This window comes from Oreochromis niloticus, linkage group LG3 (genome assembly GCF_001858045.2).
Source record: "Oreochromis niloticus isolate F11D_XX linkage group LG3, O_niloticus_UMD_NMBU, whole genome shotgun sequence".
Lineage (NCBI taxonomy): Eukaryota > Metazoa > Chordata > Actinopteri > Cichliformes > Cichlidae > Oreochromis > Oreochromis niloticus.
In genome coordinates this window covers 14,392,429-14,409,735 of record NC_031967.2, presented here as the reverse complement: position 1 = coordinate 14,409,735, position 17,307 = coordinate 14,392,429, and the positions used below count along the sequence as shown (strand labels likewise).

At 41.3% G+C, this 17,307-nt stretch overlaps 1 protein-coding gene across 1 annotated transcript in view; it reads right to left on the bottom strand.

The window, feature by feature from the left end:
• Positions 1–3,008: 3,008 nt before the first annotated feature.
• The window catches only part of LOC100690306 (zeta-sarcoglycan), a 53,742-nt gene continuing 39,443 nt past the window's right edge, over positions 3,009–17,307 (bottom strand). The window contains exons 7-8 of the mRNA XM_003450333.5: positions 7,558–7,681; positions 3,009–4,174 (exon numbers count right to left, since the gene is read on the bottom strand). Coding sequence (XP_003450381.1) covers positions 3,983–4,174; positions 7,558–7,681 — 316 coding nt within the window. The 3' untranslated portion in view covers positions 3,009–3,982. The remainder of the gene's footprint in view (positions 4,175–7,557; positions 7,682–17,307) is intronic.

Here is a 17,307-nt window from a genome sequence, read left to right as displayed (position 1 = left end):
GGCAGCAAAATCAAGCGAATTAAAATGTGCACCAGAGGTAAATCATGTTCCAGCCTTGAAAAAAATTCTGACAAATTATATTTTATAAACTCACCATTATGGCACATGGAGTCAAAATCATGGGCCACACACCTCTTTTGCAGCACCTGGAGCTACAGCAGCTTCAACATTTCCCATCATTAAACATGCTTTCTCCACTGAAAACATTAATACACACCCACTCTAATAAACACCACGGTTTTGTGTTACTGACTTTTCTTTGCAGCCTCAATTTTGAGTCATTTTGTTACGTGGGCGACTGCACGTATAGTACTCTACAACTGTAACGCATCGGGGTACGAGTGTGCTTAATATTTCACACGAAGACACGAGTGAAACAGAAGGCTTGGCAAGAAGCGTTCAACCTGTGGATTGAGAGCCATGTGCAAGAAGAAGACGAAGAAAATGCTGGCGTTTTAACAACATGGCATCTCATCAGCAAAAGAACTGAACAGGTGTATGAATTGGACAGATCTGAACAGAAGCACAAACTGAGGATAAAATCTGAACTTTTTCTGGCTCGGCACTCCAAACAATCAAGCCTCCCCCTCCCTTTGGGATCAGAAACAAATATCCACACTGAGCTTCTTAACTGATATGCATATGAAGGTGCGAATCCAAAGCAGCGATACTCTCAGAGGTCTTAAGCATATGGTGCCTGTTTGAGTCAAATGAATGCTTCAGCATGATCACAAATGCAAAGAGGCCGTCTTTAGCTGGGAGCGAAAACACTCAACTCCCCAATGTGAATGGATTTCCTCTCACCTGTCACCCTACTCCCTTCATACGGGGTTTATGTATTCTTACAGGTGGAGGGGAGCGAGTTATTAGTTTGGAGATTTGATGCGACTTCTGAAGGGGCCTGCGGTGTTAATTGTGTGAATCGTCTAACTACCTGCTTGCCGCAGAGCCCCTCTTGAAAAGTGAGACTTTAAAATACAGCAGCCACAGAGTTCCTGCGACACCAATCGGGTTCTTTGATGGCAACTTTGGACCTAATTAGAGGCAGAAAACGTGTGAAGTGCACCCAGCCGTGAATGTACAGCAGCGGGCTCGATAATATCAGCTCTTAACCCTGCTCCTTAAACACTCTCCTCTGCCTCTTCTGTTCAGACTGCCTGTGGCAGAGAAAAAAAGGCTTTATAATGCTCCTGCTCCCGTGCACGACGAACATTACGGGCGGAGAGAGAATTATGAAAAAGAGAGGTAGCGGCGTCTGTTAAAAGGCAGGTTTGAATCATTTCTGCTGCTTTTTCAGACTGCTGTTCATTCCTCTTGAGGCCGCATTAAGGCTGGAAAAGCAGGGCATTTTTTTTTCCTCCCCCCTTCACGGGATGTGTCATCGTAAGTACTCCAAAATCTTCCCTTTTTGTCTCTCAATTTATAAGAATAAAACTCTAGGCTGGCTCTGATTAACCGGGTGGGGTTTGGGAAATGAGCGTATCAACCTGCAGCGCCGTCATGCATTTTTCTGGGTGTAATTCGTCCAATCTATAGAGGCTTTGCACCATGACATCACCCTATAACACAAGCTCCATAGTCTCTCCTGCAGAGTGGAAAATGCACAAACCTTCTGCAAGAAAATGTGGCTAAAATGTTAAAGAGCTGCGATGCAACAGACAGCAGAAATGTATTCAGAAAGAATTCTGATACTTGCAGAGAAGCTAAAGGATCACAGCTATGAAAGTACCGGTGGATAACATGTTGTGTCTTTCTCTGGCTTTTTGTTTTCTTCAGCCAGAGATATTTCACATGAGAGAAGAGAACCTAAACACACTGTGCACATCATTAACTGACCTTAAATAAACAGGTGTGTTTCAATTAAATTTAAAAATTTGATTTATGTTTACGTCCGTCACATGTCATTGTTAAACGTGCACCACACACCTTGTGGGACAAAGCTGCAGCGGCCACACAGATGACACGTGCACGACAACTTAAAGGGTTAGTTTGGAGTTTTGTAAGCGTGGTAGTACTTTGAGTATTACCTACAGCATTCACCAGTATGAAGGAGGAGACTGGAGTACCAGCTGAGCCCTGAGACCTAAACAGAAAGAAACAAGATAGTGAATATCAGTTAAGGTGTACAGTACGTAGTGAAGACTGCATTATCTAAAATACCTTGAGATGATTATTAAATACATTTCCATCCATCCATGTTCTTAAACACTTGTTTAATTTAAGGTCGCAGGAAGCTGGAGACTATCCCAGCTGTCATAGCAGGAAAGGTGGGGTACACCTTGAGCAGGTCACCAGTTTGTCTTAGACACAACCATCCACACTCATGTCTACATCAAATTTAGAATCACTAAGTCACCCAACGTGCATGTGTCTGGAGTTTAGTTTAGACGGATCACAGCTTTGATGGGATGTGACTTTGCTTGTTTGTCAACTTTGCCACTAATTTCAGCTTTTTGAGGCTTAATCTGAAGATGGTCTGTGCCGTCTTTGGTGCCGACTTGGGGAAAATAACAAACGTGCCCGGTGTATTAAATGCTTTAACAAAATCCAGTATGACAGAAACTGACTTAATAGGGTGCTTTGAAATAGGCTTGATGCAAGTTATCCAACCACACCTAATTTTTTTTTGAGGTACGAGTTAAATGCACTTTCAACTTCTGCCCTACTGGTGGCGCTGTAGTACTCGAGAATAGGGGGACTTTCCCCTGTCATTGAACTCATTTCAAAGAAACACTTACCCCAAGGTTCACTGAGCTGCTGTTCTGGAGCTTTTGATCACATGATGTTCATTCTTTTTAGTGTGAGTTATCCTTGATTCAGCTAAACTTCATTTTCAGCACAATGAATATCACATAATATGTGATATACGCTCCAAACAGGTCCTCTCAATGAGACGGTCTTCCAGCTAAAGTTGTAGTACATCATGTCATAGTTATCTGAGAGAGCAAAGTCTTTGGAAATCTGTCCACCTGAACCTCGGGGAATAGTTAAATGTCAAAAACAATGAGTGCCACATAGAAACAAGTTTAATACACAGCCTCTGACAGAGTAGAAAACAAACACAGACCTATTGAGATCACTCAAAACAAAAACAATCTAAATTTTTTCATAGACTGCATATAAAACATGGAAATAACTTTGCAATGTGGATAAACCTGCATTTTTTTCTAATGACCAGCAGGGGGCGACTCATCTTGTTGCGAAAGAAGCTCGACTGTATGATAAAATGATCCCACTTCTCTCTTCATGAACACAATAAACCATTTTCTGTCATGTTTTGGGCTCAATCAGTATTGTCAGGTCTACTTTAACAAACGTCACCATTGGGGTCATAAAGGACAAACTGGGTAATGCGTGTAGTTAGCAAGTTTTTTATATATGTTTGTGCAGTGTCGCTCAGTTTGTTAGATCTAACAAAGATGGTGACCATCAAGAAGCTACACTCAAGGCTTCACACACCTGTTAGCGGCTTTGCAGTGATTATGTCCATCTTTTATATTCAGTCTATGGGATTTTTAGAGGAAAAAACATCATTGTGCTTACTCCACTTTCTACCATTACAGCTAATGTCTGACTCCAGCTGCACAGACAGTTTTAGAATGAAGCCATTTAAAGCTGAAGGCACCTGTGTTTCATCCGTCCCCGCCTCGCCTCTTCTTCCTTATCATAAAAACAGTCACTGCCTGCCAGCACTCAACCTGGAGTAGAAAAATAAAAGTCGTGTCCTCTGAATCTAATAAGGAGATGGAGGCTCTCCTCTCTGTGTGGGATATTCCTGATTTCAGAGAGCCGCTGCGACTTCCACTGGTGGAAGAGTCCAGCAACCTGGATGCTTCTGTGCTGACCTGACTGCAGTCTCTCTTACCAGCTCCATCTCAATGTCCCACTCTGTCATTTGTACCATCGAAGAGACCCATCCCGCTCTCTGCAGCTCCAGAGCAGATGTTCTAGCTGTCTCCGCTCAACCGCCGCTGCTCCCAGGTCAGCTCCAGAGGCAGATGTTGCTCATGGCCTGGCAGGTGGAGCTGCTCTCTGCGGGAGAGAGGTAGATCTTTCCACTGGGGCAAACGCACACCTCGTACACGGTCTGCTCCTGCGGGGCCTGCCTGGGCGATGCTGTGTAGGTGCCGAGCGGGAGGCTTCCAAACTGAACGGCGTTGGCATCTAAAAGTATCTGGAAGGACACAACGTTGGAGACAAGCTGGAAGTCATTCAAATAACACTGTCAGGGGTGTCCTGGAGTGATATAGTACCAACTGGAACTGATAAATGACTGTGGCACAATCAGTAAATACAGTGGCAGGTGGAGTGAAATACAGCAGTCCTGATCAGATGAGTTAGATCAGCAGTGAAGGTGGATTTTGCTTGGAACATTAAATTGGTCTCTCTCTTTTTTTTTTGGCCACACTAGTGGCTCAAGGGAGCCGAGTGTCAGTTGGTGGGTCGCTGCTTTGGTTCAGACTGAAATGGCTCAACAACTATTAAACAGACTGCCAAGATTTCCCAATTAGTGACTGACAATTCTCTAAACAACCATTATTAGAACTCTGGAGATCTGTTTCCATCCACCACCAGGCTCAAATGTTAAAAAGAAAAACAGGAAAGTAAAACGACTTCAGTTCCACCATATCCACAGGCTCAAAGCAACTGGACAAACTCATAAATATAAGGATTGCATTGTGACTTTGTTGCAGACAGTTTGCAGTCAGTTACCACCTGCAGTCTGAAAGCAATGACATCACTAAATGCGCTGCCAGGCCTTTACTGCAGCTGCCTTCTGTCTCAGCGTCCGTGGCTCAGTTTTTGTCTCAGATAAGTGAACAGCTGGCTCGGTTGGGTTAAAAAAAATCAAGCAAGTGACTCATCGATTTAAGAGCATTAAATATCTTTTGCCTTCTGAAGCTCTTGGGTTGTTTTGGGATGTTTGAGGTCACTCTTCATTTGCGCCGTAAAAAGCCGTCCTGTTCGTTTTACAGCATTTGGCTGAATCTGAGCAGGAAGTAGAGCCACGGTCCAGAATTTAGCCTGCTTCTTTTATCAGCATTCACAACAAGAGAGTACAAAAACCCAGCCAAGGCTGATCATTTCCTCCGCACCATGCACGAGTTCCTGGATCCAGAAGGATATCTGAATTTAGACTAGTTTGTAAAATGACAAATTTGAAATAAGTAAGTTGAGCCAAGCCCGGGCTCTGGCCAAATTTTCATGCAAATCATCTTTAACTTTTTGAGACATCCTGCTAACAAACAGACTAAATAAACAAACCACATAACCTCCTTGCCGGAGCTAATTAATACCACAGACCTAGCTTCACAGGTAGCCGTACATGCCATCACAATGCATCCTCCATATTTGACAAGTAATGATGTTTGCGTTGGATAATTAGTCCTTGCTTTCCCTCTCTTTCCATCATCCAGGTAACAGGGGCAGAGGGTACTGATACGCCAGTACTGCAATATTTTGAGAGATAATACTGTATTGATACTTTATTATATGAACTGCAAAGACAATACTAACTTTTTAGCCCTAGAATAAAAAAAGAAATTACTTTAACAGTTCAACAGATGGTGATCTTGTGGGGTTTTTTTCCCCAGTGACATCGGCATACGGGAGGAAGTTTTAAAAGCAGATGGCGGCATTGTAGAAAAAAAGAAAAGTATTAAATCCAATCTATGGACTTATTTTTGTATTATTTTTTTTTAAAAAAGGAAGGGACAAAGGAGGTGGATATAATACATGGGAGTGTCATAAAATACTCTGGTTATTCTCGGTTATTCTCTGTGTGTGACCTGCTCAAAGTGATTTTTGCTGATTCAGATTTTCTTTTAAGGACTAAAACTGACAGCACATTCAAACAAAAATCTAATTTTCTACATTATAAAATTCTTCATAATAAAAGAAATTATTCAATTTTGCAGCATGTGCTCTCACACTGAAACAAGTGAAAAACTGCTCTGATACTGGAGACAGCTACAAATAATTAACTGAAAATGAGCTGCTGCACTTCCACCCTTACCTGACATATTTACCTTAAACAAAAGCAAACGATTTACACAACAAAACAAATGTCAGGTACTTAAATCACTTTTACAGCGTTTTTAAAAAGTCACCAGATGAGCCCTTTTCTCTTTGTTTCACTCGTCTCCATAATTTCCCTCATAACAGTCTTGATCCTTTGCTCATACCGAGGCTCCTAGCTTGCGGTTGGCTCTGAGCTCTGGATAGCTTCAGCTTTGTTTGTGTTGCCTTTGTTAGTTTCATGAAAACATTCATGTTTGTGAAGGTGAAATAGTGTCTGGTTGGGTTTACTATTAGGGAGGATTTCACCCTTCAGTTAACTTTGCAAACTTTCTGTCCTCATTGCTGGCAGACATGTTTCTGTGGGTGTCTACGGCTATTTGTCTGCACTGCTATGCATTTACCGTGCATGCACAAAACTGACTGATTCATAATCAATCTCAATCTCTACAAAACAACCAACACTGGGACCACTGACAAAACTACCTCTCCCAATTTAGAGCTAAGAAAATATTTATAGGTGCCTTTCAAGAAACTCAAGGACACCTGGCTGTACAACTATGTGGAGGACAAAAACGAAGCATTTTTCCCTCCACAATCTGAAGGCACTGGAACCCAGGTGTGTGACACCTTTTGATGGATACAGCTGTACCCAGGCTCTACAGAGAGGTTAGGCATAAATGTGAGTACAGCAAAGGGTTGCATTAACTTGAGACATCTGGACATTACATGCTGTGGATTCATATGTGGCTCATTATCTCACAGATGACTGGCTACTGCTGCTCAAAATACCTTTAATAGTACAGCAGCCCACACATTTGCATTCAGTCGCACACAATGTAACACAATGTAGCACAAACAGCTCAGTCTGTCAGGTGCATGCAACATTTTTGATGGGTTTTAATGACAGTGTTGGTCAGTCTGTCTGCTTTACAGTCCTATTTTGCTGCGATAAAAATGACAGAAATGAGACGACAGACTGAGAAATTTACAAAGTAGAAGAAAGAGATGCTGACCAAGTTTGGAAAAAAAGGGAATAAATCGCAATATATGTTAACGTGACAGCATATAGCAAAACGCTTAAAATCACAATAATATCACATCAGGAGTATCATGACAACATGGTATTGTGCGGTCTCTCGGGGTTGCCACCTCTACGAGTTCCTCCCGGTTTCATCCACAGAATCTGGTTCCAGAGCTGGCCTATTTCCACTGTGGTATTCTTGACTTGAATAAATACTGCATTCATGAATGCCCCAGTGTATTCATTCTTTTCATGAATATAAATTGAACACTTGGAATCAACTCCAGACTTGTGAGTTCCTTAATTTATGATTAAAGAAACAATGAAAGAGATCTTTAAGTCTGTGAAAATGGAAAGACTATAAAAAAGTCTCTTATTTCCTCCTGTGTTAAAGCTAAAACTACTCAGTCACATTTGATTGCTTCATATAAAATGCCTTGTGGTAGAATATTTACAACAAATATATATATATATATATATATATATATATCCACCCATAAACGAATGCTCCTCACCTCTCCTTCAGTGGACTCTAGCTGTAGGTCCTTGCGACCGCTGACCTTCAGCGACCCTTCAGCGGCACTCACTTCCACCCCTCTGGGAGCCTCCATGGTCAGGGTTCGTGTGGGAGACTCGAGCCTGGCGATAAAAAAGAAAAAAAAGAAGCAGCAGCAGCTCAGTGATGCAGCAGATGAGCTCATTGATTTATTCTGCTTATACTTTCAGCATGTTTGCATTATTAAAACTTTGCCTTTCAGTATGATTTAATAGCTAAGGATACAAAATTCATTCAAGGTTACACTGATTGTTATTCAGTTCATATTTTATACACCTCTCCGTGTTTAGGCCAGATTAATGACGTGAATCGTCTTTGTTTTCATAACAAATCCAAGGATTTCAAATTTGAGTCAAAATGTCTCACATTTAACAAGAAAGAAGGAAAGAAAGCGTACTGATATTTCTGTCTGAATAAGTGTAGCTTGGGGTTTGCCGTACCAACCGCTTCCCTACCGGAGGAACATTAAAGCTGCTGTTCATGTTTAAATAGCTGCTTTCATTATTCCAAAGCAGTATGGCTGTCCTAAACAGCCCATAATTGTATCAGCTGATGTTGACCTTCAGCCACGCCGAGGCTAATGCAATTTGCATTTTCCTCCTGTGGACTATTTGTTTACACAGAGAAAGATAACTGTGAGAGCCAATCAATGTGGAATTTGTTTTCATAACTCATAACCGTTTCAAATTGATTCCGCCCCCCCACGCGCACATCTCTCTCAAATCTGTTTTCAATGAATTTTAAATGGAAGACTTTAAGGAGCTGCCTTTAAATCGCTTAAATCTCCATACCCTCTGAAAGTGACACATATTTTGGATTATGCACTAGTGGAAATAAGGGTGCGAAGAGAGACGAGCAAACGAATTTCATCTGCATTTGAAAAGCCTGTCAGTAGATACAGTCTGAAGGGGATCTGTGAAAACGTGCCTTTGACCCGGGATTGTTTGTGCTCTAGACGTGAAGGAATAAAGAAGACAGAGTGGCTTTTCTTTTAATACCCATCTATTGTTTTCTCCATGAAAGCTGTTCAGTGAGCAGATACGCCACGCTTCAGCATACAGTGTTATGACATGTTTGTTTGTGTATTACGTTTTCCAATTCAATTTTAATCTCAAACCCTTTGTTTTGTTGGTTTTGTGAATGCAAATAACGGCTTATTACAGATAAAAGGCAAGAATGTAATTTTAAGGACTAATTTCAATTTTTTTATCGTGTAAAAACAAAAAAACAAACAAACCCGAAACGAAAACAAAACTCATTCATCTCTAGTGGCAGGACTCAAAATCCCATCTCCCCTCTCAAACTCCCCAATAATGATTTCTTAAGAGTCTGCTGATTCTCTATGGACAGGGCAGTCATTAAAAGATCCATTTAAAACACTGTCCGCTGAGCCGTGCGGTAAGAAATCTGTGATATGTAATGCATGAGCCTGTGATATTTTCACTCCATTCAAAGCAGTTCTGTCATCACCCACTGAGCGCGCACACACACACGCGCACACACGGCAGAGCGGGCGCTTCTGCCAAAAGACAAAGTGCTCAATTTCCAAGAGTGCTTGTTTCAGGCACAGTCCAGAAGAAAAAAAAGCATTAAATGAATTAAGTTAAAAATGTCTCTTCGGTTTTATAACCGTCTCAGGCTCCTTCCATTATCATGTATGGCCTTTGTGAGGCTAACGCAGCAGCGTGAAGTCACACTTCACTCTGACTGAGACTGACTGGTGTAATAAATAAATAAATAAACCTAGCAATCACTAATAACATATCAATTGGAATTCATCATTGGCTGCTCAAGATGTGCATTACATGTGTAACATTAGATTCATTTAACTCTGATATTCCTGATAACTGTATTAAATATAGTGAATGGAAAAGAGCCGTGTGTGAGTTTAATAAGCTCCACATGTTAAAAGGTTGATAGAGTTGTGCGGCACTAACATTTGGGCCAGCAGCAGCACTCGTGGTTTGAATTTTCTGGCATTGATAAAATGTTTGTTTTCCATTTTTTTTGCTTTGCTGATGATAAATGACCATTGTTTTTCTGATGATTGGTTTTTTTTTTGTGCGTGTGGGGGTTTGTTTTGTCTTCTAGTTTTGTTATTTTGTTTAATTTTGTGCTTTTTTGTGAAGTGTTTTATTGTGTTTGTGCTTTTAAGTGCCAGGTTCTAATTTACCACAGTGGTTATCTGTTTTTCTTAGTAAGCTGTGAATCATTAGAAGCCGTCGCTCAGGGGGTGCAGATGAAAATGGGCTTTAACTAAATCTAGCACACTATACACTCGCTGGCCAGTTTGTTAGGTAGACCTGTTCAGCTGCTTGTTAATGCAAAATATTAATCAGCAAGTCACATGGCAGCAAGCCAAAGCATTCAGGCATGTAGACATGATCTAGAGTACCTGCTGAAGTTCAAACTGAGCACTAGAATGGGGAAGAAAGGTGATTTAAGTGACTTTCAATGTGGCATGGTTGTTGGTGCCAGATGGGCTGGTCTGTGTTTAAGAAACTGCTGATCTACTGGGGTTTTCCCAAACAACCATCTCTGGGGTTTTACAGAGGATGGATTGAAAAGAGAAAATGTCCAGTGAGCTGTAGCTGTCTGGGAGAAAATACCTTGTTGTTGACTCCTTCAACTGGATAGGAAGGCAACAGCAACTCCAATAACCACTCACTGCAACCAAGGCTTTCCAGGGCGCATCTCTGAATGCAGAACACACCAAACCTTGAAACAGATGTGCTACAGAGGTAGAAGACCAGATGCCACTCTGGTCAGCCAAGAACAGGAAACTAAGGCTACAAGTTTGCACCAAAATTGGACGAAATGATTCATCGTGCTTTGTAAATGGTAAATGGACTGGTTCTTATATAGTGCTTTTCTACGCTTTCTGAGCACTCAAAGCGCTTTACACCGTTCACACAAGCACTTTTCTTCTAAGCTCTTTCAATATAACACCTATACACATTCATACTCTAATGGATGCATCGGAGAGCAACTTGGGGTTAGTATCTTGCCCAAGGATATTTGACATGCAGACAGATTGAACCATCAACTTTCCGGTTAGTAGGTGATCCTCCTGAGCTAGAGCCACCCAAGTGGAGTCCCTTTTAAAACAGTGGTTCAGGCTGGTGGTGTAATGGTGTGGGGGATAATTCCTTGGCAAACTTTGAGCTCCTCAGTACCAACTGACCAAAGTCACTACCTGAGTATTGCTGCTGACCATGTCCATCCCCCTTTACGACCGCAGTGTACCATCCTCAGATGGCTGCTTCCAGCAGGATAGCACGCCATGTCACAAAGCTCAAACTGGTTCCTTGAACATGAAAATGAGTTCACTGTGCTTAGATTGTAAAAAAGAGCACCTTTTGGGATCTGCAAATCTTCAGCAACTGTGTGATGCTATTGTGACAATATGGAACAAAATCTTTGGGGTTCTGAAGTCTAAAGTTGGTCTCTAACCCAGTACTAGAAGCAAGGTCAGTGAGTGTGTACAGTGTACATTTAACATTTTTGGATTCACTGAAGTTGTTTGTGTTCTGCTTTTGAAATTTACCAAATCAATAGTTAAATTTCTCGACTGTGTCACAGATTTTAACCACATTTTGACAAACTTGGTAAAAATAAAGAAAAACACAGCTTTTCATTAACCATTATTTTTTTTATTTTTTCACAAAGTTGGTAAACTGTCTTCTGCCTTTGCAGAAGAATTTTCCCATTCTTGTGATAAAACATTAAATGAGTTTTTCTTAAAATGTCACAATTCCCCAAAACGTTACGATCATTAGGCTGACTGATGAGAGCGTCAGTTAAAAGAGGTTGACGTATCCACCATATTTCAGGGCTTTGAAACGTAAAGCCGTCACAAGTGATAACTTATCTGGTATTTGCAGTCGTAAAGGCTGTTTATGACAGGCTCTCCCGCTCTCTGGGAAACCTGACCAACCTTTTGTGGTGTATTCAAGCTGACCTTTACATCCACATAAAGGTCACCGTATCACAGAGCTTTGGAGGAAAATAGCTGTAGGATGTGCTGATGACCAAAAAGGTGATGCCAAAGAGAAAGAGATTTGTTTAAATAGTGCATAGTATGTTTGCTTGGAGGGCGAAAGAGTAATTTATTTTTATAGGTCACTATCACTTACAGGGATCCACTGGGCTTTATTATACTACCAGCTTTATCAGTTTCCCTTTTAGCACAAGTTCAATAACTGGTTGTGGTGAATGTGTGGCAGTACCCAAAAACTATCTCAAACATTACACAGCAACAGCAAAACTTTCCAAAACTACTACAGCCTACCACAAAACAGTAAGTGTGATGGATGCAGAATGAAAAAAAGGTAATATGCTACTGTTTTCTCCACCATAAATATGAAAGCTATATTCAGGCCACAAAAACCTAGGAGGGAGTATGAAAAATATAAAATATGGACAGAATTTAAACTGTGCCGCAATGGAAGAACACATAACCACCGTCATAATCATCAACATGGAAAGCCTTATATTAGCAGCTGATCCGAAATATTTAAAAAGGTCCCTTTAGATACACTATTAGAAATCCTATCTTTAAGGTAAAAGCCATGCATACACAGGCATTACTTGAACTCCCAGTGAACTCTTTCGGATGCAATCTACAATGGCACAACAAAAGAGGCAGGACATGACTGGTTTTTGCAGTACAAAAATAAAATCAACCTAATTGTTCCTCAGGTCACAATCTCCTGTCAGGCGAGTGAAATATAGAACCCACTCAAACTTAAACCAAACATGAGTCATGAAGAGACACCATCTCTGCCAATCACCAATGGTCAATGCCACCACCAACCCCAGAAATGTGATGTTATGAACACTTCATCCACCAACTCTTCACGAGCAAACATTTCCTGTCTTATCAACCCGCCCTTTGGTAATCTCCCATAGGGGAGACAAAGAGGACAAAGAGGATGGAACAAATACTTTGAAATGCCTCAAACTGTTCAAATACACAGAAAATATGACACAGGTCAGGCAGTGTAGTATCAGTAATCTTTCAGACCAACTGAAATATGTAAAGTGCAGACAGCTTCAACTCAACGCAATTACAACACGTTTACAACAAGGTGCAAACTAGCTTGTTGCACTAAACGATGAGAAGGGCAGATTAGACTTCACCAGAAAACATCTAAAAGAGCCTGCACACGCCTGAAGAAAATCTTTTGAGAGACAAAACCAAGGTTAACTTGTACCAGAATGATAGACAGAGAAAAGTATAGAGAAGGAGAGAAACTGCTCGTGATCCAGAGGCAAAGTTAATGTATGGGCATGTAAGGCTGCCAGTAAAACCAGGTCACGAGTGTTTATTGATGATGTGACTGCTGACAGAAGGATGAACTCTGAAGTGTATACGGCTATACTCTGTGCTCAGACTCAGCCAAAACTTAGTACACTACACTTCATAGCGGACATGACCCAAAATTGTGTAGCTGTCTAAATAGTCATGGACCTAACTGTATGCTGAGATTTGAAGCAGTCTGGACCTTTAGGAAGGGGGTACGATAATAGATATCCCACAAGCTCCACACACTTGTCCATGTGTCTTTACTTATGAAGACACATGGAGAAGCAAGTATGACAGTGAATCAGTATCCCTAACAAGGTTTACACCAATTATTTCCAATATATCTGTAAGTAATGTTATCAGCAGTCCAAACATTCTTCATCTGGTCTACAAGACCATTGCAATAACCAAGAAACAATATTTCACTGCTGCAGTCAAAATAAGAGGAAAAGAACATGCGCACACTCCTGTAATAACTCTGTGCTCCCTAACTGGTAGCAGTAGTAGAGTCTGACCAGAGCTAAGAGGGAACAAGAAGAGTTTTTATCTCTTTAATGAACATGTCAGTCATGTGTGGACACGGCTAGAGCACGGACTGTCCTCAGAGCTGCTTAGATAAACTGTAGACAGACGTGCAGCTGGCCGCATTGCAGAGGAGAGCTCTAGTAGCAGAAAGTTACAGAGAAAACGAAATGAAAAACTATTTTTCTGCTCTCTGATTCTGGGCCTGATTCATCATGTGATGTCTGCACTGTAAGAAACCAGAGAGCCTTCAAATCCTGTCTGTCCTGCCTTTGCTGCTTAATGTCAGACTTTTCTCACTACAGATTCCTGTGTGGTTTCAAGCAGCAGTTTATAGCCAGCAAAACCCCCCCCCCAAAACTGAGTATGTTCGTTCTTGATACAATTGAGACCTGGAGACTTTGTGTCACATTGATTAGAAGTGAATCTACCATCTGTTGTCAAGAGATGTCAAAAGAATAGATGAAGTCTCCCTAAGTGTATGCAAACTAGATGACAGAAGTATCACAGCTACACCAGGACTAATATCACAGCAGTATCACACAGCTTCCTTTGCCTATCCTCATGGATTTGGGACATTCGCATTAGGAATCAGAGCACCATCCTTCAGAATGAGATATGAAATTATGTCATTATGTAATTGACAGAAACATTTTAATATTTAAGCCTATAATTGTGGGCTGCAAGCAAGCTGCTCCTTATCATCAAGCTAAGAGGGCAGTTAGGTAGAGAGTCGGAGCCAAGTTTACAGCAATTATCTCTCTCGTTTTGTCTCAAACTCAGTCTCGGGGGCGCATTTTCCGAGTGGAACTGAACTAAAGAAATTACTGTGGGGCGAGGGAGCTGATCGGAGTCTGAAAACAGCTATGTCTAAAGGTAATGAAGCTGTGAGCTGAGAGCAAGAGATGACAAACTGGCACCTCTCCAGCAGGACCAGATCCGCTTCATAACTGCACTCCCCTCGTTTTACAGACCTAACATCAAGAGTTCTCTTCTTTGTTGGCACAAGTGCAATTATCCACAAGTCGCGGCACGCAAACATACCTTTTAGTTAGCAGCTGACGAAGCAGAGGACCAAACACTCTACTCAGTTTTAACCTTGCACACTGCTGTCACAGCATTCATTACACAGGAGACTAAAGCATAAACAATAGCGTGATTAAGTAATTAGTTAGATTCTAGTAGCGTAGTCAAAGTATTCAGAAATTAAGAATATTTATCACAACAATTTTTAAACTGCAAACGTAGCATTTTGTCTTTTCATATTTGTGGCTGAAATTACTTGAGAATGACTTTTTCTGTTTTCATCAAACACGAGGACCGGGGTCTAGAGCCATCCCACCCCCCCTAGAGTGCAGTGGAAAGTGTGGAAATTGCAGTGAAGTCATTAATATCTGACATGAGGTGATGTCAGTGTTACTGTGAAGAAAATAGTCGGTCTCAGAAAATCAGTCTCAACATGTTTTTTGAATCATAAAAAGTCAAATACCTCTGTTGTTCAACGCTACCTGTGAAGGTTTTTTGCAGATTCAGTGTAATATGCAGTGCACATGTAGTAATCAATATTGCTAAATATTACTACAATTATTATTAATGAGAATCTCAGATGTTCATCATCATTTTATAAATTGTTTGTTCACTGTTTCTAGAATGCTAGTTCTAGAAAGTTAGGTTATTATGCAGCTTTGTTTATACATTACCCATAAACTAGAGTGAGTTTAACACCCCTGGTCTGTGTGTTTCATCTTTAATATAATGCTCATCCATCGTCTTCTGCTTATCAGGGTCTCTCACGCCCTCCTGAATGACAAACCTCATTTGGGAGGGGGTAAGAGATAGCCTTTGCATACAGGGGGACATGGTCAAATGCCCACTCTTAATTCCACAAAACACATTTGGGCAAACTCCCAGGCATATTACATAACCTCGAGAGGATTAAAAGCTCATCCAGTGTTCCACAACCAGGATGAAAACCGCATTGCCCCACTTGAATCCGAACTTTGATTTAAAAAAATAACAAAAACAGACTCTCTTCCCCAGCAGCTTGGCATATACCTTCCCAGGCAGACTGAAGTGTGCAAGATGGGACCAACACCCTAGTCTGCCAATCCAGTGTCCCCGTCTTCCACATGATGCTGCACAAGTCAACCCACCACCCCCAAATTCTGCTCCTGCTACATAAGGTATATCAGTGGGACTTAAAATATCCTCAGTTGCAGTCAGCCAGTACTGCATCCTGACTGTACACAGTGTATAGTCAGGATCACACAGTGCGATACTCCAGCTTCCTGAATCAGCCAACAGTTTCCAAGAATTGCCTTAAGGACAACCGAAAATCTTGCTTACCGAACTCCTCCAACATCCAAATTTTGACTTCAGCTATTGCTGTGGTTGCAATCCACTTGGCCTGTTGGCCTGACTTGTCGGCTACCTCTAAAATCAAGCTCAATAGGACTGCTTCTTCAACTTGACAGCTTGAAGAAGATATCTGATACCAGATATCTGGTGTCCAATATCTGGTTTGGGGTTACCACCATAACAGGCACCAACCACCTTGTGGCTGCTGTTCTGTGTAGCTGCTTTGGCAATGGAGGTGCCATGGGGAGTCTGGTCCACTCAGACTCCCCATGTTCCCAGTCTCCCTCAGAATGCTGTCAAAGCTCTGCTGGATGTGGGAATTGAAGATCTTGCAGATCAGGGCCTCTGATAGGTGCTCCCAGAGCACCCTCTCACCACCTTGTTTTTTTATTAGTTGAAAGCTTTGCTCCACTCTTTACCTTAGTGTCCAAGACATAAGGTCTGATGATATGATTATAAAATCAATCATCAAGTTCTGACTTACGATGTCCTGTTGCCAAGTGCACTAATGGAGAAAAAGTGATTACCATGAAAGTCTAACAAATAAAAAACCACTATTATTTTGTGAGGCTGTTCCTCCCAATGGTCACACAGTTGTTTACCATATGAGCATTGAAATTCCCCAGCAGGACATTAGAGTCCCAAGCACGTAGGGCTTTCAGATTGTCCTCACAAATTCGCTTGAAGCTGTGTCACAAAAGTCTATCAGGTGATATTCTCACATAGACTAAGAACTCTCACAAGGCAACCAGCCAATAAAACAAATTAAAAACTGTTGTAGGTTGTAACAAAGGCGCATCATTCTGCTACAATTTTATACAGTGAGAAAACAGAAAAAGCAGATGACTCAGCAGATAAAGCAAAGTATGCACAATCTTTCTGGTCAGTGAAACTATGTCACTGCAATTTTATTCCTGCTCTTGATTGTAGTTTGGAAGGACGTAGTTCTCCTGATGGGAAAATATCTGGCTGTGAAATAATCCAGAAACACTTTAAGGACTGCATCTACCTCAACAAATATACATATCATAATTTTTCAAATTCAGATTTCCAGTTCTCTCATTTCAGCTTAAACTTGTACATCTCATTTATTTCACGCTTCAACAGGCTGCCAACGCAAAAGATGCAGGAAGCCACTCTGGCTAAGTCATTTGCACTTGTCCACCTTTAAGATGAAATATTATGAGTCACAAATAATAAGAAATTAAATCGCAAAATGAATTACTGTACTCATTATTTTAGAGGTAATGATCATAACAAACAAAGACAGATTTGAGTGCCAGCGTACACGGGTGAACTCCAAGAGAAGAACAGGTGCTTCAAAGAGGAAGAAGATCTCATGTGGCTTTCTTTGATTTGACTCTGCTCTGTTCATCTCCCAGATTACTGCTGGCTTTCAGGGAAATAAAACGCATCACAAAGAGAGTGATGTTTCTTTAAACGGGGAAAGAAAGGTGACGTGGACGCAAGCCAAGCTGTGTCCTTATCATCCGGAGGGGCTTACTGCACAGGTGACACACG